Raw genomic sequence first — 22,791 nt, 5'->3', positions numbered from 1 at the left:
TTAAAAATAACATTAAAATGTCTGTTCTATTAAACTGTTATTAGATGCCAAGCACTAACACAGAGTAGCTCACATAATCCCTCCAAATATCCTGTGAGCTAAATTGGTTTCATTCTGGATCTGAGAGAGGTTGAATAACCTGGGTAAACATGACTAAACTTTAAGCAAGCTTATCAGTCATAAAAGCAACAGAAAAGAAAAATGTTCTATTTTAAGTGACCTTCCAATTGTGTTTTTTGTATTAACTGGTATTTAGCCACGGACGAGTAAAGAGCCTGAAAAAATAATCAAGAAATTTGTATCATTTTGAGTCCAAAATGTTGGTACACAACCAAGATGTTGATCAACCCACCTCACATACATGCTCACAGGTTTATTCATAACTTTCATTTAAAGAGAAAGTGACAATTTTCTTATTAAATAATTTAAATCCAAATATTATTAGGACATCAGTAACTTTTACTTTGGAGAATTCATTCATCAGGAAAAGTGATATTCCACCAAGCACTGTTGCTCTCTTCTGAATCAGACTACTTGTTAGAACATTGGCTCTGATTGGTCTACTGAAACAAAGAGTTCTGGCACCCTCTAAGTCATGGATTTGAATCCCATTTTATTCAGGATTGCATCTTAAAGGCACTTGGGACAGTGCTGGGAAACAAAATATGCCAAGCTTCATGGAAAAGTTGGAGCGCTCTTTTTGCCTAGACCACAGCAGAACTTGCCCTGTGTTCTAAATTCTGTCTCTAAGGCAAACAAAACAGGTGTAGGTGATCCACTACAACCAAATTAATCCAGCAAGCTAAGGCTCAAATGACTGCGGATACCTCCAAACCCTCCAGGAGGTAAATTTGCTAAATAATGTAATTTCTGTCATTTTTACTTTCATGGTGAAAGCATTACCTCTGGAAAGGATGGCTTGAAACCTCAACAGAAGGGATGGAAGTTAGGCAATCAGCTTGGCTGTATTTGCTTAAAAATTAATAATTCACTAAAACTGTTTAACTTGGAGGGATCTAGACAGAGGTTATTTTTAATTTGGCAACCTAGTATTAGCAGGAATTGGATTAGCTATCATAAAAATGAGCTCAAAGTCAATAGAAATGAAAAGATTGGAAAAATAAAAGTTTTGAGAGTAGGATTGCTCTTAATATTTGTGGGGGTTGGGGTAAAAGTACAAATGGAAAACCTCATTATCTGCATCCTGTCCCTTTTATAACTAGCATCATAAGTAGCTTCTTGCACTCCAGTCTCCATTCACAAATTCCATCCACTCACCTCATGTCCACTTCTCTACTCTAGGTTTGTGTATGTTGCCCATGTCATATGCCCTTGAGGATAGACCTAGAATGAGGTTAGTGCAGGCCGTAGAAGGACTGTTTAGGCAAGAAATTTAGGAGTTCTAGAAAACAGAAGGATCATCTATGGGGAAAAGGGAGTACAGACAGCCTTAGTTTCATCAGCTCCTTCCCTCTGTGAAAGGGCACAGATGGAAGAGGTTCTAAGGTAGTTCCAAATGGAGGCGGCCAGGACAGAGACCCCAGTTGCTACGGTCAGAGGGTTGTGTTGTGTGGGGCCATAAGCTAACTGCCTTCACATGTGAGAGGCTCTCATAGTTTGGTGGAAGGAATTAGTGTGGCTAGAGGGAAGAATGGGAAATTTGAGCCAGGACACAGTTTGGCCTAGTAATTTCAAGTTATATAACAAAAGATTTTAGCTAGCAGCAAGGAAAAACTTTATCCTTAGACCAAGTTGCAGTGAAATGGAATGAACCATGTCTAAGAATACCTAAAGTTGTGAGGCAGAATTGGAACAGAAACCAGGTAACAATCTGCTACGGGTTATATAGATTTCTGCACTAGTTAGATGTGAAGTAGACAAGAGTTTTGTAAAGCTAAACTCCATTGTGACCCTAATAATTTAGTGGAGCTGTATTGGAGAACCGTGCATGGGGTGAGGTGGGCAGTGCTGAGGAAGTTGGGAGGTAGAGACAGGACTGAGTTATGTTTAATGTGTTGCACAGTATGATTTTATTACAAGAGTTCTTTGCCTTCAAAAGCCTTGAAAACTACTACACAATATGATCTCTGAAGTTCTTTCCAACTCTAGTATTCTATGAGTTAAAAAACTAGAAGTTTTCCAGGCACGGTGGCTCACACCTGTAATCTCAGCACTTAGGGAGGCCGAGGCAGGCAGATCACCTGAGGTCAGGAGTTCGAGACCAGCCTGCTCAACATGGTGAAACCCTGTCTCCACTAAAAATACAAAAATTAGCCAGGTATGATGGCAGGTGCCTATAATCCCAGCTACTCAGGAGGTAGAGGCAGGAGAATAGCTTGAACCTGGGAGGTGGAGGATGCAGTGAGCCAAGATGGTGCCACTGCACTCCAGCCTGGGTGAAAGAGTGAGACTCTGTCTCAAAAAATAAAAATAAAAAACTAGAAGTAGATTCTATCATGGAAAAATGTCAAAGATAATGAGAAGTCAAACTAAATGAAAAATATTAACTATTAAAAATGTGAGCAATTTTTCATCAAACATGCCAGCCCAAAATGCTCAAAATGTGTAGACCAAGATTTCAAGACGTATTTTACGTGATATATGATTTTATTTTTAGCTAGTTTTTTAATTAGGAAAATAATACCTGTGAATGGTTTAAAAAATTACATTTTTTGTATAAGTTGGAAACTACATGTAAGCTTTGTTTTCCTGTCCTTACATCAAATTCAACTATCTACATCTATATTGGCATCTTCTGTATAGCTGTCCAGAAATTTTCTGTATATATCCAAGCATGTGCTGTGTATCTTTTTGAATTAAAACTTTAATTAAATATTAGAAAAGATGTGTAACATATGTAAGTTTCAAATAGTAACAATAAAATAAATGCATAATACCCACCCCCTTGGCTAAGAAATAGAACACATCTACCACCTTTGAAGACCTCTGCATGTCTCTTCTTGATGGCATTTATCTCCCTCTCTAACACCGGGTAAGAAACATTATCTTCATTTCAGAGTTTGTCAATTCCATTGATTTCTTTATAAGTAGTTTTGCCCCATAAGAATGTCCATTTAAATTTTATATTTATTATTTTAAAATTTACATATGAAATTCTATTTTATTCATTATTTGACTTGCTTATTTTATTTTTATATTGAATTTCATTGATGTTTTCCTCTTTAATTCCACTGTCTCTCCTTATTACAAGTTTGTATGTAGCCCATTTCTATTATTTTAGTGTTTATTGTAGACATTTTAATACATGTATTTAACTATGTCTAAATTTCACACATATCTTAAGCTTCATAATAAAACGAAATCTTTAAAATGTTTTGAGTTCAATTACTCACCTTCCAACTTTTTTTATATTGGAGCTTTATTTTCATTTTAATCCCACAATATCGACATTTATAATGTTGTTTTATACATGTCTTGCTTAGATTGATCCATATGTTTACCATTTTTGTTTACCATTTTGTCTTTCATCTCATCAATTCTTTCTGTAGTCATTTTTGTACAATTTTCCTTCTGAACTACATCTTTCACATGTTCTTTTAGAAAGGGTTGGTTGGTCTTTAACTTTTTTGGGATTTAGTTTCTCACAAATGTCTTTCTCTCAAAATTCAAATTTTGACCTAATCCTTGAAAGGCACTTTCATTGGATATATATTTCCAAGATGACAGGTTTGCTTTAATCAGTACTTTGAAGATATAGTCTTTTCTTGTTTGATTTATATAATTACAACTGGGCAGTCACTTCATCTTTGGTGTACAACAGTTTTACTTTGATCTATTTTAGAGGGGATTTCTTTTTAGTTATTATACTTGGAATTTATCATAATTCTGAAACTGATGATTTACATATTTTACATATTCCAGAAAGTTGTTAGATATGTTTGAATATCACTTTTCCTTCATTTTCTCTGTTATTTCCTAAACATCTTAAACAGTCTTACTTAAAAGTTGTCTTTATCTTCCAAATGTCCATATCTTTTTCTCTCTGTGATGCATTCTATGCATTCTTTCAGATCTCCATCTTAATGTACTAATAACTCTCTTCATCTATGTCTATTTTGTATTTATTTTATCCATTCATTTTAAAATTTCAATATTTATATTTTTATTTCTTGAAATGCTCTAGTTATGTTTCAAATCCCTTTTGTCATATTTTATAACTCTTTTTTTTTTTGATAACACTTTCAAAACACCTTTATTTGTTGAACACACTCTGTGTATAATTTTCCAGTTCCTTTAGGAGCCAAATTTGCTCTGTTATTTCTGTGGACTAATGCATATGATGACTGATTTTTTGTTTGTTGGTGATTTTTGATTGTGAACTAATTTATGGGAAATGTGTCATGAGACCTGGGTTTAAGCTGCATTCCTCCAGAGAAAATTTGGGTTTGCCTATACTAGTTGCCTGGGATCAGTATGGAACTCAAAATAAATTATGCTCTGGAGATTTTTAAGAAAACTGATTGTTTGAATTTAGTCTGAAAACACACTGACTTGCTTCTAGTTATAGCTCTTCTAAGAGTTCTTGTTGACTCTTCTGTGGGGTGATTTTTTGTTTTTTCAAATTCGCCTTTTTGCGAGACTGTAAACATTTGGATACACAGATTTAGGGAGGGGTTTCCTATTAAATATTTAACCTTCAACAAAATCCATTCTTTGTCTCTGATCATCTGCAGCTATCAGTTCTATCAGAATTAAAGCTCAAGAACACCAGATATGGATAACTAGCGGTATTAGAACTCACTTCCTTTTCTGGATTCCTAATTCTCTCTGGTTCTTTAATGTCTGGCAATTTTGCTTATTTCCTCTCAACTTAGCATACACATACATGCACGCACACACACACTCTCACACACACACACACACGTATATGTGTGTGTGTATGTATATACATAATTATTATAGCTAGCATTATTTTGTTATTCCTAATAGAAAAACTTTTCAGGTTTGGAGTTCATAATGCTAACAGAAATTAATGCTTACTGTTTAAGAGTTTATAACAGTCTTTCATACTTCTATATAAGCTTTTTAATTTAAAAATGTATTCAGCAATCTTCTTATATTAACATGTTCTTTGCATCATGTTTTGAATGGCTGTATAATATTAAATACTATGAATGAAATATCATTTATTTAACAAGTCCCCTACTGATGGATATTTAAGTTGTTTTCAGTTTCTTGTTGTTACAAAAATAAAGTCAACATATATATATACACACACACATATATAAGTTCCATATATATGGTTCCAACAGCTAGATTAAATTTATAGAATTAGGATTGCTAAATCAAAGAATATAGTACTTAAACTTTGATGTTTATTTCTAATTTGCTTTTCAGAGCTTGCAACAACTAATCTGAGAGAGAAAAAGAAAATCTATGCCTGTATCCCCATTGCCTTATCTACATTGGGTTTTATGAGCACATTATTATTAATTTGAGGAATAGTTTGTTTCTTAACTTTATTCTCCATTTATTCCATGGAGATAAAATGTATTATGAAAACATTAATGGAGTGCTTTTAAAAGACATTTTTCATGGCAAGTGAGGAATTGATTTGAGCCAGTCTTTCTCGTATTTGACTGTGAAATATATAATCCAATATAACAGCAATGTCATTAGATCTCTCATCTGACTGTGAGTGTCCTAATTGTTCGGAGGGTCCTCAGAATGAGTCTGATTGGAACCCCTGTTCCCACGAGAGTGGTAATGGCTCTTTACATTCAAGATCAAGGAAGAAATCCATGCTTTCTTCTAGCATGCAGTACTTTCCTTCTCAGTGTTGTCCCACCAAGCCAGAGAGTGATAACAAAGAAGACTCAGCAGTTCTTCCCTCAGATGAGGAAAGCTATGTGGGTTCTTCTCAAAACAATCATCCCATTTGGAGCCTTGAGGATATCAAAAGGAAAATCAAGCCATTGACAGAGCGGACTATCCAAGAGTTACTGAGAGAGTTTGGGGATAGTGGGAAGTTCCAGCCAAACTCCATGTCCCTGAGCTACTTTAGAGATCAGGTGGTTATGAAGTTCAGAAGAGCTCTGTATTATTCTGGAATTTGGGTGACGCATGTTCGAGGCTACAAACCTCATAAGCACTTTACGGCTAATTATTTTAAAAGAAACCCTGGTTGCCTACACCGGCTGGTTCCATGGCTGAACCGGGAACTAACAGCTGTTTATGGAAATTATGGCTACACAGTGAAGAACATCCTAACCACCATCCTCCATCACATGACAGAATATGACTTGGACAGTGAGTCCTTCATTCACCTCCTGGAACCTTATCTCCTACAACACACTCACCATTTCCTACATGAGTTTATTAGTTTTGTTCATTCACCTTACAACATGGATACCTATGACCAGCAAGCCATCTATCAATGCTCTGCTGCTTCACCATATGTAAACAAGAAGCCCCTTGTATCAGCTCTTGTTTCACCTCTGCCTAAGGATCACACTCTACTGATATCTCGACATAATACAAAGCAATCTAAAAACACTGAGGGTCAATGGGATAAAGAGGAGAGGCCCCTGTCAGGCTTGAAACAGTTTCCAAATGGTAACTTTTCCTTGAAGAAATCTGAAATCCCACCAGTCTATGATGAAACAGTAAGCAAAATCTATGGTGGACTCAAAGACAAAGCAGAATCAGGCGACCACAAAAGCACCATTTCTATGAATAATATACTCCAGAATTGGGATACTCCAAGGGAAAGGTGCCCAGGCTTACTGAATTGCAAAAAAAAAGTTCAAGAGAAAAAGACAGAAGGGATAAAGTTGTTTCCTGATCATGTCCACGATCTGGGAAAGAGTGACACAACCACACAAACCTTCAGTACCCCCGCAATTTCTAATCAGGTTCATCCACAGAAATATAGTTTAAGAGAAAGAAAGGGTTTGAGCCTTGGCCAGAAGATAAACTTTCAGAAAGAAGAAGAAGAAAATAACAAATACTCACATCCTTCACCAAAGACCTTTCAAAGACTGTCCAGAGAAAGATCCTTGAAAAGTTGCAAATCCAGAGAGAGAGACCCCTCTTGGAGTTGCATTTCAGAAAATGCCTTTTCTCCTGAGAGAGATGGCAGGAAACTGAGTTCTTTCAGAAAAAAGAGGATGAAGTGTAGACAACTCTCCCAATCTGTAGAAATTGGTTCACACTCCAGGAGAAGAATCCAAAGATGATCAAGGTCCAATACTCACAGATCCAAATCCTGGTGTGTTGGATCTAGAAAGAGATCTGCAAGCAGAGAATCGAGTAATCTCTCTCTGAGAGGAAGTCACAGAAGTGAACACTTCACCCAGAATATATGCTGTGAGCCCTCAAAAGAAAAGCATGCACACGGCAATGAATCAAACTATGGGAGGCCATCTTCAACCACAGTCCAATACGTGAAGCTTTCTTCAACTGCTGGGAAGAGACCCAAGTGTCCTTCTAAAAGTGAAGGTGCTTCCCAAGCAGGAAGACACTGTAACAGTGCCACATGCCTACATCTCCAGGAATACAGATCCCCAAGTAAACAGGAGATAAAGCAAGAAACTACATTTCCTAGAGCTGGAAGAACCAGAGCAGCTAGGCACAGAAAAACCAAATGCCATTATTCAGACATACACATCACAGAGGATGTCAATGATGAACTGGTCAATCGGATGATATAAGCCAAATGAGTGGTCTGAGTGTTCACCCTCCTGCAGGAGGCAAATCCACAAAACAGCATTTGAATCTTCAGAATATTCACTGGGTCAAGGAAGAATACAAAAGAAACACACTATCAGAAACATAGGTGAAAATTGTTTTAAAAGGTAAATCAGTCTAGTAAACTAGCCACCAAGCTAGTTTTTCATACTTTCAAAGGGTATGAATATAATCTAAAAACATTATTGAAAAGATTTATCCATCACTTTATAACTGAAAGTAAAAGCCTGGTTATTAATTCAAAGTTGACTTTGTAGACAAATGCAAATCATTAAATTGGTCATATATGTAAATATTTCTCCCAACATTTTTTCTTATGAAATCAATTATTAAAATATTTGACTTATTTTTTTGCTTCTAGATTTAACTGTAAATATTGACTGTTCAAAGTTCCAAACACCCTGAAGATTATACTAAAAATAAAAGTATGTTTCCTAACACAAGTTATTCATAAGTATGTTACTAAACACATGTGTTATTGTATTAGTTTGTTCTCACACTGCTATAAAGAACTGCCTGAGACTGGATAATTTAGCAAAGAAAGAGGTTTAATTGATTCACAATTCAGCATGCCTGGGGAGGCCTCAAGAAACTTACAATCATGGCGGAAGGGGAAGCAAAAACATCTTTCTTCACATGGCAGCAGGAGAGAGAAGTGCAGAGCAAAGGTGGGGAATGCCCCTTATAAAACCATCGGATCTCATGAGAACTCATTATCATGAGAACAGCATGGGGACACTGCCACCATAATCTATTTACCTCCCACAAGGTCTCTCCCTCAACATGTGGGAATTACAATTTGGATTACAATTCAAGATAAAATTTGGATGGGGACACAGAGCCAAACAATATCAGTTATTTAAAAAATAATAATATCTATTGAGGTCTATTAGGTTTTAGACCTAATGCATTTTTAGTCCCTGGAAAATAAAGGCAGGGTCACTGTCTTAAGGTATAGGCATTGCCTTAAAGTATTTCACAGCCTAGTTACCAAAACAGATGTAAATAAATATGTAAAAATGAGCATCTGTGGAATTTTTGGCACATTTTTTACTATCACCCTTTCTCGAAAACTGTACCTCCACATGCCCTGACATCCAGATGTCTTCATTAGATACTATATTTTTTTTTCTATTAGATAACTCTGATTCTCCATCTATAGTACCATGGCTCAATGATGATGGCTACTTAAACCAAGCTAATCAGTATTTTGCCCCCCTGGCCGCACAATATAGTATTTCCCTGGTATTTGTCAAAATAGTTCTGAACAAAAGGGTCATTCTTTTTCCCTGTTAGCACATGGTGAGAAATTTAATGTTTAGATATTAAGTTGGTGCAAAAGTAATTGCAGTTTTTGCCATTAAAAGTAATGACAAAAATTACTTTTGCACCAACCTAATACTATCAAGAGCTGTATTTCTCAGTATGAGAAAGTCAGTTTGAGGTAAGACAGGAGAAAGGTAACAGAGTAAAGTGAGACAAGTCAGGTGAAGAGAGTCTTGGAAGTAGGACCTGGATCTTCTAGAACCCAAGCTGTCATTCTATCTTTTATGTGGCTGTATTATTTTAACCCTCCCTAAGTATTGTGTCAGTACATTTCCTGTATGCCTCCTTTATTCAATCAGGATTTTTATTCACTTTCAATCAAGCAAGGCACTGGGAATTGGCACAATGGAGTCTGTTAGAGAATGAACAGGGAGCAATAATTGTCTTGGGGAAGTTTCTGAAGACTTTTTGGAAGTCATATATGGGTATGGTCCTAAAAGGTGAGTAGGAGTTTACCAGATGAATTTATTGGCAAGGGCTATCAAGAAAAAGGAGAGACCTGAAGAAAAGGAAGAAAAATGAAATTGTCTAGAACTCCACTTCTAGTGTAGCTGGAAAACCCTGAGAGATACGCTGAGAAGGGAAGCTGATGCCAAGTTGTAAACAGGCATGAAACCAGGCTGAGTCCACAGCAGTCACAGAGCACCTAAAGTTAGCACAGGACTCAAAATTCAAATTTGTGATATTTAAATAGAATTTTATTTACTTTCTTAACTCTTTTGAAAAAGAATAAAGACACGTTTCTAAAGAAATCTTAGAAAATGCAAGTGACAGAAATATAGGTGTTCCAGTAAATTTAGTTGTAAACATTGCCATATTTCCCCTTTTTTTGGTATGTAACCTCTTATCAAGTTAGGTGAGCTTTCTGCTATCAACCATTAGCTAAACCTTTCATGGTAGAGATTCATGGAAATATATGCAAAGTCCTGAAATTAGAAACATGAAATCAATTTATAGTAGTTCAGAACACCACAGTGTAGCAGCAGTTTATAAAAAAGAAAGTAAAACTGTTATTGTAGTCAAAAGTATACTTGTGAGCCAGTAATGCTAGGCTGCATTCAAAGATGTAGAGAATTTCTCTTGGTAAAGAAAAGCAAAGTAGACATGTCAATGTCTTCAAATACACAAATGATTGTTTTAAAGGAAAGTGTGTTTTTGTAAATAATTTGGAGAGCAAATCTGGCTTCTTTTAAGCATAAAGTTTCAGGAAGGTGATTTCTCCTTAATCAAAGAAAGCCTTTCCTATTAGACTAGCCATATGGTTGCTTTAAGAGTGGTGAAACAGGCCAATGGAGAAAAGGAATTCTCATCCTTAGAAGTGTTCATGCTTGGCTGGATTCCAATAATGTGAAAAATTTGACTGGATGTTTTCTAAATTTCAGTCTATCTCAAAGATGTCAAGACTCATTAAAGACTCAAATACATTTTCTAATCAATCAAAAATGTCATACCATTAAATACAGAAAGAGCATTTCATGGATGGGAATATATATTTAATGAAAACACCGTGACAATAACAAATATTGAAAGTTTACTATTTGTGATACACACACACACACATACAAATTCTATGAGGCGGTACTTTAATCCACATTTTATCAATGAGGAAAGCTAGTAAATGTTGTGGTTTGAACTCAAACCTAGATGGCCCCAACTCGAGTAAATGATCTTAAACCACAACCTGGTACCACCTACTTTTTAGATGTTGCTGCCATTTTTACCATCTTTCACATCCTCTGGTGAACACATTCACAAACACTACGTCATTTTACTATCACAAAAAGTGAGTAAGGTTGGATTAATTACGCTTATCTTGTCAACAAGGAAAATGAGTTTCAAAGAGATTATATCATAACAAGCAACAGAGCTGAGAGTAAAACTGTAGTTCTAACTTCCAATGCTTTGCCTTTTTATAGCTTATTCTGGTTGACTGAATTTTTCAAATCTAACTCAGAAATACTTATAACCCTTAAACACCTAGTCTTCTCTGAAACTGAGAGCACTTTTTCATTCAAACTCCAGAATACTAACATAATCATACAGGATGAGGTGCCAAAGGGTCACTTCTATTTATTTATAAGGATAAAAACCAATTCCTCTTTCCCAAGTTCACCCTGAATTGTCCTTTTGATGCCAATGGGGTTCATCTCAGCCAGCTGGGAGTAGGCAGGTGACTGATTTTCAATACCTATGGCTCAGTTCACACAATATCTTCTATGGCGTGTGAGTCAGCTGCAACCTTGGAGGTCCAGGGCCAGTTTTTATCTCTGTCCTTGACTCCCTAGTGCTCTTTGGAGTGATACTCCTTGAGGTATATTTTATCTGTCTAATAAAAAGCAGGTAAGGAGAAATGAGGTGTCTGAAGATACTTGAAAGTCATTGTCAGGAGTGAATAAAAAAATGAATGAATTATTAATACTTATAGCTTTCCATTATGCATCTTTTAACTAATGAGAATTTATCAATCCCCACAGATACAGCTTAGAAAGGGCTTTCCACCTGTGCACAGTGGAACACTTACAGTATCCTCCTAACTTCTTTCCCTCCTGAGTATGGGCTGTCTTTCTCCAGGTAATCATCCACACTGCTACTGTCATTCTTTTTTTTTTTGACACGGAGTGGCCCAGGCTGGAGTGCAGTGGCGCCATCTCGGCTCACTGCAAGCTCCGCCTCCCGGGTTCACACCATTCTCGTACCTCAGCCTCCCGAGTAGCTGGGACCACAGGCGCCCGCCACCATGCCCACTAATTTTTGTATTTTTAGTAGAGACGGAGTTTCACCACGTTAGCCAGGATGGTCTCGATCTCCTGACCTCGTGAATCCGCCTGCCTCGGCCTCCCAAAGTGCTGGGATTACAGGCGTGAGCCACCGCGCCCGGCTCTGTCATTCTAATATTACACATTTATTCATGTAATTTGCCTGCCTAAAATTCTTCATTGGTTCCTGTTGCACAGAGAATCCTTTAGCTTCGATCCATTCCTCCACCCATGTGTTCTGGTAGACAAACACACAAGCACAGACATACATACATATACATCATGCACAGGAACACACCGTTATCTGCACACATCATCTCTTACCAATAAAATAGATTATAACTTCCTTGTCTTAGGCAAAATGCGTCTCCGTCACAACACTTACTCCAGTGTCTTCCATGTTGTTGTTCAATAAACATATTTTCTCTAATTGGTTTGGTATTGTTGAACTGTATGATATAGGATAAGCTAACTTCTCTGCAATTCAGTTATCACCTCAGTTAAATGTAATTGGTTCAGTCCCTTTTTGAACCACTGATCTGATGTTCTGTAAAACAATGCTACTGCCTTGCATCTGAGCCTTCCTCACCCTTCTCGGTGCCAGTGGCTTTGATTGGGCTCATCTTTCATGCTCATGTGGACTGCTTTGTCACATTATTGAGGTCTATAGTGGTTTTTAAGTGGTTTATTGGACTGTAATACAATTTGGACTTGGAAACACTCTGCTAGAGGATCTCTAGATTTCTTTCCATTTTGAATATGCTATAAACCTTCGATTTTTGATTTAATTAAGTTATTCACATCAAAGTGACTATTGAGCAGCTGAAAGTATTTTACAACTAAGGACTGATAAGAAATTTTGTCACGTTATTAAGTGCTCCAATGTAAAATTTTAGAACATTGTATGGAAATGCTGTCACGTGCAGTTTTGTCTCATTATTCATTAATGTAAATTAGAAAGTATCTGAACACAGCTTCAAGAGTTTCAGTAATATTCGAAGTATAAAGCTGAATGGTGGGTTGACAGGTATATTTTAATATTAGGCTTCATAACAAACAAATATGTTATAAATATTAGTTTGCATATTACAAAAAACATTTTGAGATATGAGGCTTATGCATATATACTTATTGTTTCTATATACTTATAAGTCAGAAGAATAGGTGCATAAATGCAAGGCAGTGACAATCACTCCCCTGCTTAACCCTTCAATACCTTCCCAGTCTCTACTACAGCAGATTCTTTGCTTTTTTTCTTTTTAATTAAAATTCAACAATACCAGTAGCAAGTCAGTTTCTGAATCAGGTCAGGCCATTGCCCATCTTCACGCTAACTTCTTAGCTTCCAAAGTCTTTGCTCCTCTATTGTTTAGAGAACACTTGCTATAATCCATTTAAGGGACAGAATCTTTTTGAAGTTTTACTTTATATTTTCCCAACTGTCAAGCTGTTAGAAGTGAACAATCACTTTGTTTGTGCCCTCAAACTTCTCTTTCCTTCTCTCCTCTCCTCTCCTCTCCTCTCCTCTCCTCTCCTCTCCCCTCCCCTCCCCTCCTCTCCTCCTCCCCTCCCTTCCCCTCCCCTCTTTTCTTTTGTTTGCTTTCTTAATTGAGACAGGGTCTCATTCTGTCATCTAGGCTGCAGTGCAGTGATGTGAGCATGGATCACTGCAGCCTCAACCTCCTCCTGTCTCAGCCTCCCAAGTAGCTGGAACTGCAGGAATGTGCCACCACACCTGGCTAATTTTTGTGTTTTTTGTAAAAATGGGGCTTCGCCATTTTGCCAGGCTGGTCTTGAACTCCTGGGCTCAAACAATTTGCCTGCCTCACCTTCCCAAAGTTTTAGGATTTCAGACATGAGCCACCGTACCCAGCCTGTGCCCTCGAACTTCTATTGTAAAACCAAAAATACTTATTTTGCTATTTTCAGCTTGCATGTCTGAGTTCACTCTCCCTATATCCTTCCCTTAAGAATGAGAACTTCTTCAAGAAAAGGACCAGCCTAGCACATAGAAAGTGCTTAGTTAATGCTGACTGGAAACAACTGATGATGAAGGATACAGAACAAAATTTTAGATATGAATTGAATAGGATCAGTGGTTGTAGGAGGCATCATGAGGAAACAGTGACTCAAAAATGACCCTTGCCATGAAATCCAACATGATCCATTTTTATCACTCTTTTGTATTTGAACCTGAAAGTCAATCAACTGTACCCAGGCAAAGTAAAGCCCAAGGAGATTCCAAAGGATGCCCATAGATAGATAATCACTTACATGTTAACATGAAAGTCTTCGTGTACTATATCAAAAGATACTTGCTACTTGATGGAAATTCATAATCATGGGCCCCAACCCAAACCACAAATTAAATTTTAATATTATCCCCTGGTGCTTTATATGCAGAATATTTTGAGAATCACTTCTTTAAAATAGCAGTTTTAGAAGTGAATGCCAGCCATAAATTATTATTCAACCAAAATTTTTAAATAAGTTTGTTATCAAGGAGTAGCCGACAGTGGTGACTATAATAAATAAGATTTCAGGTCAAACAAAAATTTGAGGTTGACAGTAGTGTAAATAAAATATAATTAATGAATTTAAATAGTTATTCCTTATTTATTACTACTTGAATGAGTTTATTTTTAGAAAAAATACACGAACACTATATAAATTTTACATTGTATATGTAAAAATGGATGGATATTCCATACATGAAACACACACGAATGCATATACTAAGGCAGAAATGCATTGGTAGAGTATGTTTACGAAGTCCATTAAGATTTTGTAAAGCATTTAGGGAAGCAGAATAGTACAGTGGCTAAAAGCATGGACTCCAGGGATAGACTACCTGGAGTTAAATCCTTACTCTGTGCTTATTAACTATATGAACTTGGTCAACTTTTGGAACCTCCATTGCTCAATTTCCTCATCTATAGAATGGAGATAACAATAGTATCTGACCCAAAGGGTAGTTATGAGGGTTCAATAAAATGTAAAATTCTTAAAACATTGCCTGGCACATAGTGGTAGATACATACATTTATATGTGGGGCAGTGAGCAGGGGAGAGGAGAGAGAGTGAGAAAGAGCATAAACAAGCTATTATTACTATTGTCATTATTAAAGGTTTATCATATGAGAAAACACAGGTTGGTCTGAACACAAGAATTAGCACACTACAAATTAAGTGTATTAATTGAGTGTATTAATCAGAATTCTCCAGATAAGAAAAGCCAGTAGGATATACATGGATATATATGAGGGAATTTATTATGGGAATTAGCTCATAGAATTTTGAAGGCGGAACAAGTCCCACGTTATGCCATTTGCAAATGGGAAACCCAGGAAAGTCAGCGGAATAATTCAGTCTAACTTCAAAGGCCTGAGAACCAGAGGAGATGATGGTATAACTCCCTGTCCTAAGCCAAAAGCCTGAGAATCAGGGAGTGGGTGCTGGTGCAAGTCTCAGAGTCCAATGGCCCAAGAACCAGGACATCCCATGGCCAAGGGCAAGGAATGATGGATGTCCCAGGTCAAGGAGGGGAGGGAATTTTCCCTTTCTCTGCCTTTTTGTTGTGTTCCAGCCTCAACAGATTGGATGATGCCTGCTCACATTGGTGAGGTGGATCTTCTTTACTCAGTCTATCAAATGTTAATCTCTTCTTTTGGAAACACCACCCTCACCCTCCCACCACAGACACACCCAGAAATCAGCCATCTGAGTACCCCTTAGACCATTCAAAGTGACACTAAAATCTACCATCACAAAGAGTCAGAGAAAAGAGGAGGGCAAATGGAAAATTGTGAAGTAATGAGCATGATTGGAGCTCAGAGCATGAACAATCAGGAAATGAAAAACATTCAGGAGAGTCAGGCCACCTTCAAGGGCACAGATGCAGAGAAGAAGAAACCAGCAACTATGAACCTATACAATGTGCAAGGAACAGTGACATCAGCCTTTAAATATATTAGCTGGTTGACTCTTCAACTCACTGATGAGATCTGTATTGTTTACTTCATATCACAAATGTGAAAACTCAGATGCATAGAAGCTAAATAAAATATTTGAGATACAAAAACAGTAGGCTGGGCACAGTGGCTCACACCTGTAATTCTAGGACTTTGGGAGGCCAAGGTGGATGGATCGCTTGAGCCCAGGAGTTCAAGACTAGCCTGGGCAACATTGGGAAACCCCATCTCTACAAAAAATTCAAAAATTAGTTGGGTGTGACTACACACGCTTGTAAGTCCCAGCTACTATCGAGGCTGAGAGGCTGAGGTGGGAGGAGGATTGCTTGAGCTTGGGCAGTCAGGCCTGCAGTAAGCCATGAGCATGCCACTGCACTCCAGCCTGGGTGACAAAGCAAGAGTTTGACCCCCAATCCCCCAAAAATGCAAGGTGACAGAGCTTGACTTAAACACAGGACTGGTTCGATTTTACAATCCTATACCTCACACTTACCTAAGTAAATCCTTTTTTTTTTTTTTTTTTTAATTAGCCAGTGGGTAATGGGTTAATCCTTTCCAACATGACTAACCACTTTTAAAGAAATGAAGGTGATGAAGATGAGAAGGAAGATCATTGTGATAATGGTGAGCAACACTGATGTAGTGCTTACTGTGTGCCCAGCACTATTCTGAATATATTGCTTGTGTTACCTTTTTAAATCCTACCAAAAACTCTATGAGGTGGGTATATTATTATTATCATAATTCCTATTTTATAGATAAAAATATCAACGCACAGAGGACTTAAGAACGGTACCCTAGGGTAACATGGGTAATAATGGAGGAAGAAAGGAAGAGGAAGAAACCAGCAATTAATGAACATATACAATGTGGAAGGAACAGTGGCATCAACCTTTAAATATATTAGCTGGTTTAATCTCCTGGGCTCTGACGCCAAGCAGTATAGAGCCAGTTTACTGTTTCCTTGTAAAACAACAACAACAACAACAACAAAATGTTGCTGTTGGTGGAGAGGCAATGAATCCATGTTTTTCAGAATCTTTCGTGTATTAGAGCACAAGGCCCCATATTTAATTCTAATCACTAAAAATTGAAGTGAGAAGAAATTTTGATGTGAGACTTTAGACAATTGGGAAACATAATGGGCTATGTAAATGGGAGAAATAGAAGGCCCTGAAAATATCCATGTTTCAGTTGAATTTGAATTAACAAAAAATGAAACTCTTAACCAGGAATCAGCAAAATGGTTATGTAAGGAGCCAGATAATAAATATTTTAAGCTTTGGGAAAATATACTGTCTGTCACAACTTGCCACCTCTGCTGTTGTAGCATGAAAATGGCCAGAGATGATACATAACTGAAAGGGTTTGGCTTAATACTAATAAAACTTTATTTACAAAACTGGTAGTGGGCCAGATTTGGCCCAAAGCCCATAGTTCTCAGACCCCTATTCCTAATCTTCAGATAATCAAAAGAACACAATGCTTTTCTTTTACAGTTACCAGGCAGTACGATTCATGAGAAAGGAAATATGGTGTTATTTAGGATTCAGTTTCTTAAAAGTTGAAATCACAGTGATGAAACCTGAAGAGTTGCTGAAATATGTAAGAGCAGAGGTACAAAGGGCTGACTCTGCCAGTAATCTATTTTTAGAAAGGCAAAATATTTTAAGGGATGTGGATGCTTTGCTTTATGCCCCAAGTTACAGGTAAAGCATGAATCATTCCACCAGCAATAAACCCTGGAGAGAATCTTAAAATTATGAAAATAAGGTAAAGGTTATTTTCTCCAAAAATAGCTTCTAAAGTGAGGTGTCAGATTGAGATCACAAATTGTGTTCCTCACTTTTTTCTTCTCTGCTTCTCATCCTATCACCAGGGACGTATACTACCTCCAAGATGAAAAATTATGGTCATTTTGTCTTGAAAGATATATTGCATCCACATGTGGGCCAAGTGATTTAATCTTGATTAGTGCTGTCTGAAGGCTTGTCAGATGGGTTAGCGATTGGTCATGTATTTCACGGCACTGCTATTAAATCTACTGGGAATTAACATGTTAAATCCATAATCATGCTTTATTGCCTGTATAATCCTGGGTTAACTGAGAAAGAAGTTGATTCATTTTTCACATGTTCACCAAAGTGAAGTCATATTTTTCCTTTAACTAGTAATTAACCTTTATGGCTTTATTAACTGCTTTATTAAATTTAAATGAAATGTTTATTGGAAAGAGTTCATGGGAAGTGTAAACCACAGTGACATTGTGGCCCTGGTGATGTCCTGTTTCTTGGAATTTCTCTATTAAAAATGTTCATATTACAAGTAGCCCATTTTTTATCACAAGGTGCTAGTGCTTGTAACTTAACAGGCAGTGTCATATAACAAAAACAGCAATGGCTTTGGAGTCAGACAGACCTGGATTCAAATTCATATCTAATCCCTTACAAGCTGTGTGACCTTAGGCAAGTTACCCAATATCTCTGAGCCTCAGTTTCCTTACATGTAACTTAGGATTAATGATAGCTAATTCAGACCATTGGTAATAAAAGAGGTGAATGCATTAGCAGGGAAGATTAGAGAGGTAGTTAATTTACAAGAGGTAATTTTTATCAGTCTGGTTTTGGTTAGAACAAGATTTTTGTATTGTGCTTATATAGAAGAGAGAGAAAACTGGAGGCCAAAGAATAGTGTCTGTTTCTAAATTCTCCCCAACTTTCCTCAGCCCCATGGACTAGACATGAACCCTACGCAGAGACAATCTGTGATACAGACTGCTAATATATTTTATTAGAAGTCTTCAGAACTGCCACGAGTCTAAATAGTCCCCTTGTACAAGTGAAACAAAGATGCCCTTTGGGGCAGAGATAACCCTGTGGACACATGGCTTGACAAGCAGATGAGGTTTTGCGTAAAGATGATGGGCTGAGGCTCATAGCTTGGTAAGCAGAGCATGGGTTTGGTGTCACCTCTCCTAGTGTCTCCACAGGGTGCTCTTGCTTAGATATCAAAACACATCTGCACATGGTACTCTGAACCCCGGAGTTTTAACTTGGCATCTGATTGTCCAGTCGAGACAAATTTCCTAGTCTCTGTCCCAATAGGTGTGGCTATGTGAATTAGTTACAGGTAGAGGTATGTGTACAGAAGTGAAGTCTATAATACTTCCAGTCATCTCCTTAAGCAAAGTCTCCCTTTTTCCTCTGTCTGGGAAATGGTAACAAGGTAGCCATTTTGGAAACAAAGATAAAAGCCATATTTTGAGGATGACAGGAGCTAATTCATCAAACTGGGTGAGACAGAACAACTAACATCAGCCCCAGCCTTCTCACTTCCAGAAAACACATTGACAGAAATAAGCTTTTATCATGCTGAAGCCACAATGTGTTGGAATCTTTTTGTTATATCATTCTAGCTCGTATTCTACCTAATATGGGACTTTTAGACCTGATTTGAAGGAGTATTTTTATGAGGGACTGATTTTCAGTGACACAAGTAATGTTGCTTGGGTGCTAGGTGAAAAGGGATGGTGAAGTATAGAAGGGAGCATGTGCAATGCTTTGGCACCAGAGGCAGTGCCTAGAAGAACTGCAGCAAAGCAGTGATTGTGAGGATAATGCATGATAGGAGACGACAGATGCCCAAGAACCTGGGCATTGCAGCAACTCTGTGCCGCTGAACTGACACACAGGAGATCTTCCTATGGACTCCCTATTAACGCTTAGTGAGAGCAAATGTCACAGGTGCCTAGCAGTTAATGGCAAAAAGCAGACATTTTGGGCCATTATTGTTACTCTGACCCCACCTGTACTCACACGCTGATAGGACCTTGAGTCAATCAGGAAAATGGAAGTGACATTATTTATTTCAAACAGAGGTACTTTGATAGAGGATATTTGTGTCAGTGTTTGAAGTGTTGAGGAGGATAAAGGAAAGGTGGTTGTAACACAGAGATTGGAAACTACAGGAAGTTACCAGGATTGTAGGGACAAAAAAGAGGAAATGATATTAACAAACCCAGGTGAGTACTCACTACTGATGGTGGTTGTGGAGACCACTACAACGATTGCAACTGCTTCTCCTAGAACTATTGACTCCTCTGGGGCTTGTAAATCCTAGCAGACATTGCCTGTGACCCATTACTTCTCTTGATAGAAACTACAAAGGCCACTGGAGATCAAAGTTTCCTGATGCTACCAGATGGCGAGAGGAGAGAGAGAGAGAAGACAGAGAGAAACCTTCAGAAACTAGGGTTGCTTGATTCTCTTGTATATTCTCAATACTAATTTTTTTTTCAGATGAGTAGCTTACAAATATTTTCCCCCATTCAACACGTTGTCTCTTCACTCTATTGATCATTTCCTTTGTTTTCATGGCCTGTGCTTTTGTAGTCTTAGCCATAAAATCTTAGACCAATATCCCGAAGTTGTTTCTCTCTAATTTTTTTTCTAGTAGTTTTATAGTTTGGGGTATTATGTTTAAGTCTTCAATCTATTTTGAGTTGATTTTTGTATATGGTGAGAAATAGAGCCAAGAACTCAAACAACTTAACAGCAAATATATATGCTTATCTATATCTCCCATTAAAAAGTAGGCAAAGGAGCCAAATAGACATTTCTCAAAAGAAGATGGGACTGGGCAACAGGTATATTTTTAAAATGCTCAACATCACTAATCATATGGGAAATGCAAATAAAAACCACAGTGAGGTATTATCTTGACCCAGTTAGAATGGCTATAGTCACAAAGACAAAAACTAATAAATGCTGGTGAGAATGCAGAGAGAATGGAACTCTTCTACACTGTTAATGAGAATGTAAATTAGTCTAGCCATTATGGAAAACAGTGTGGGGTTTCTCTACAAACTAAAACTAGAACTGCTCTATGATCTGGCAATCCAAACCATCATTCTTAGCAAACTATCACAAGAACAGAAAAGCAAACACCGCATGTTCTCACTCATAGGTGGGAACTGAACAATGAGCTCACTTGGACTCGGGAAGGGGAACATCACACACTGGGGCCTATCATGGGGAGGGGGGAGGGGGGAGGGATTGCATTGGGGAGTTATACCTGATATAAATGATGAATTGATGGGTGCTGACGAGTTGATGGGTGCAGCACACCAACATGGCACATGTATACATATGTAACAAACCTGCACGTTATGCACATGTACCCTAGAACTTAAAGTATAATAAAAAAAAAAACTCTATTCACCATATCAAAAAAAAAAAAAAAATCCCACTACTGAGTATTTATTCAAAGGAAAGGAAATCAGTATATCAAAGGGATTCCTGCACCCCACATTTATTATGGCACTATTCACAATAGCCAAAATATAAAATCAACCTAAGCATCCATCAACAAAAAATGAATGTATAAAGAAAACGTGGTATATATGCATAATAGAATAATATTCAGACATAAAAATAATGAAATTCTGTTATTTACAGCAACATGGACGAAACTGGAGGCCATTATGTTAAGTGAAATGATCCAGGCACAGAAAGTTAAATATTGCATGTTCTCACTCATATATGTGAGTGAAAAAAGTTGATCTCATGGAGGGAGAGAGTAGAATGATGGTTCCAAAAGACTGGAAGGGTGGAGGAGGGTGGATGAAGAGAGGCTGGTTAATGCATAAAAACATACTGTTAGAAGGAATAAATTCTAGTGTCCAGCAGCATAGCAGGGTGAGTACAGTTAACAAAAATTTATTGTGTATTTCAAAATAATCAGAAGAGAAGGCTCGAAATGCTCCTAACAAAGAAATGATAAATATTTGAGGTGATGAATATCCTAAATACCCTGAGTTGATGGTTGTATGCATACAGCAAAATATCACATGTACCCCATAAATAGGTAAAATTATGTATTGCTAAAAATAAAGCTAAGGTTGGAATATGTATTCATTTTATAAAGGGACTTCTCACAGTAATGGGGAGAAATTAGAGGCCAGAGAGGCCAGAAGCAGGGAAACCAGATGGGAGGTTGTGCCGTCCCAGAAGTGTCTAGAGCAATGCAGGGCAGACGATGAACCTCTCATTTGTATATGTGATCAGGAAATTAAATATAAACTTTTCTGTTTCTTTAGCATCTAATATTAAGTTCTATCTTCCTTTTAAATATACAAGAGTAAGTTCATGGCACATAAACAATTCTTTAAGCAGAGAATAATATCATACTCTACCTGACATATGCTCCCATTGCTCCACATTTTGTAAATTTTTCATAGCAGGAAGTTTATTTCATAGCAAATTATGAAACATTGAATTAAACATAAACCTGAATGCTGAAGGAATAACAGCAGCATGTCAAAATTTCCTCTGCTGTTGGTTAAATTTTAATAAAATTTGCTGGCCGAAGGCTTGTCACTGAATAATTCTAATAAATGAATGATATACATACTCAAATAAATATTTTTAAATGTACTAATTTTTGTGGGAACACTGATGCCTATTTACCGCACTTTGAAATTATTATTTTTTCTCAAATGGTCATTCTGTCTCAGGTTTTGATACTTTTGGCACACAAATTTTATCTCCATTCTTTCCATGGACCAGTACCTCCAGTGCCAACCTCATATGAAGACTAAGGAATCCTGCTTATTGGGATTGCAATGACTATTTAACTATGACAGAGCAGGCCCATAAGATCTGACCCTATTTCTATCTCCTCATACAAATGATGGAGCTTCATTTATCACATCATTTCAAAATGATGCCTTTTACACCTGACTGGTTTTCCTTGGGTCAATATTACTGACAAATGACTATCTCCTTCAATACCAACCGGTGATAAGTCTTAATGTGTCTTATACTTGCAAAAGATTAATTTAAACTCCCAGTGTACTTGAAAGCCAGGAGAAGTCACACCACAGAGTATTTCTAAGGTTCTTGAATGTCCGACACTGGGCTACCTACAAAATATACAAACTATGTAAGATAATAATTACCATTCTTTGAATGCCTGGCAATAGGCTGAGCATTTTACACACATTACTGCAGTTAGTCCTCTCCAATATG

At 37.3% G+C, this 22,791-nt stretch overlaps 1 protein-coding gene across 1 annotated transcript; it reads left to right on the top strand.

Moving 5' to 3' along the window:
* The first annotated feature begins 778 nt into the window (after nucleotides 1–778).
* LOC111536824 (E3 ubiquitin-protein ligase Topors-like) lies at nucleotides 779–7,798 on the top strand. Its single transcript, XM_023203351.1, is given in 3 exon segments — nucleotides 779–845; nucleotides 5,359–7,659; nucleotides 7,662–7,798. Coding segments are annotated over 2 exon segments (2,166 nt in total). The 5' UTR covers nucleotides 779–845; nucleotides 5,359–5,630.
* The last annotated feature ends 14,993 nt before the right edge of the window (nucleotides 7,799–22,791 follow it).

This window comes from Piliocolobus tephrosceles, chromosome 14 (genome assembly GCF_002776525.5).
Source record: "Piliocolobus tephrosceles isolate RC106 chromosome 14, ASM277652v3, whole genome shotgun sequence".
NCBI classification, from domain to species: Eukaryota; Metazoa; Chordata; class Mammalia; order Primates; family Cercopithecidae; genus Piliocolobus; species Piliocolobus tephrosceles.
Note: the sequence above shows the minus strand (reverse complement) of the source record. Positions and strands in the feature narration are given on the sequence as shown.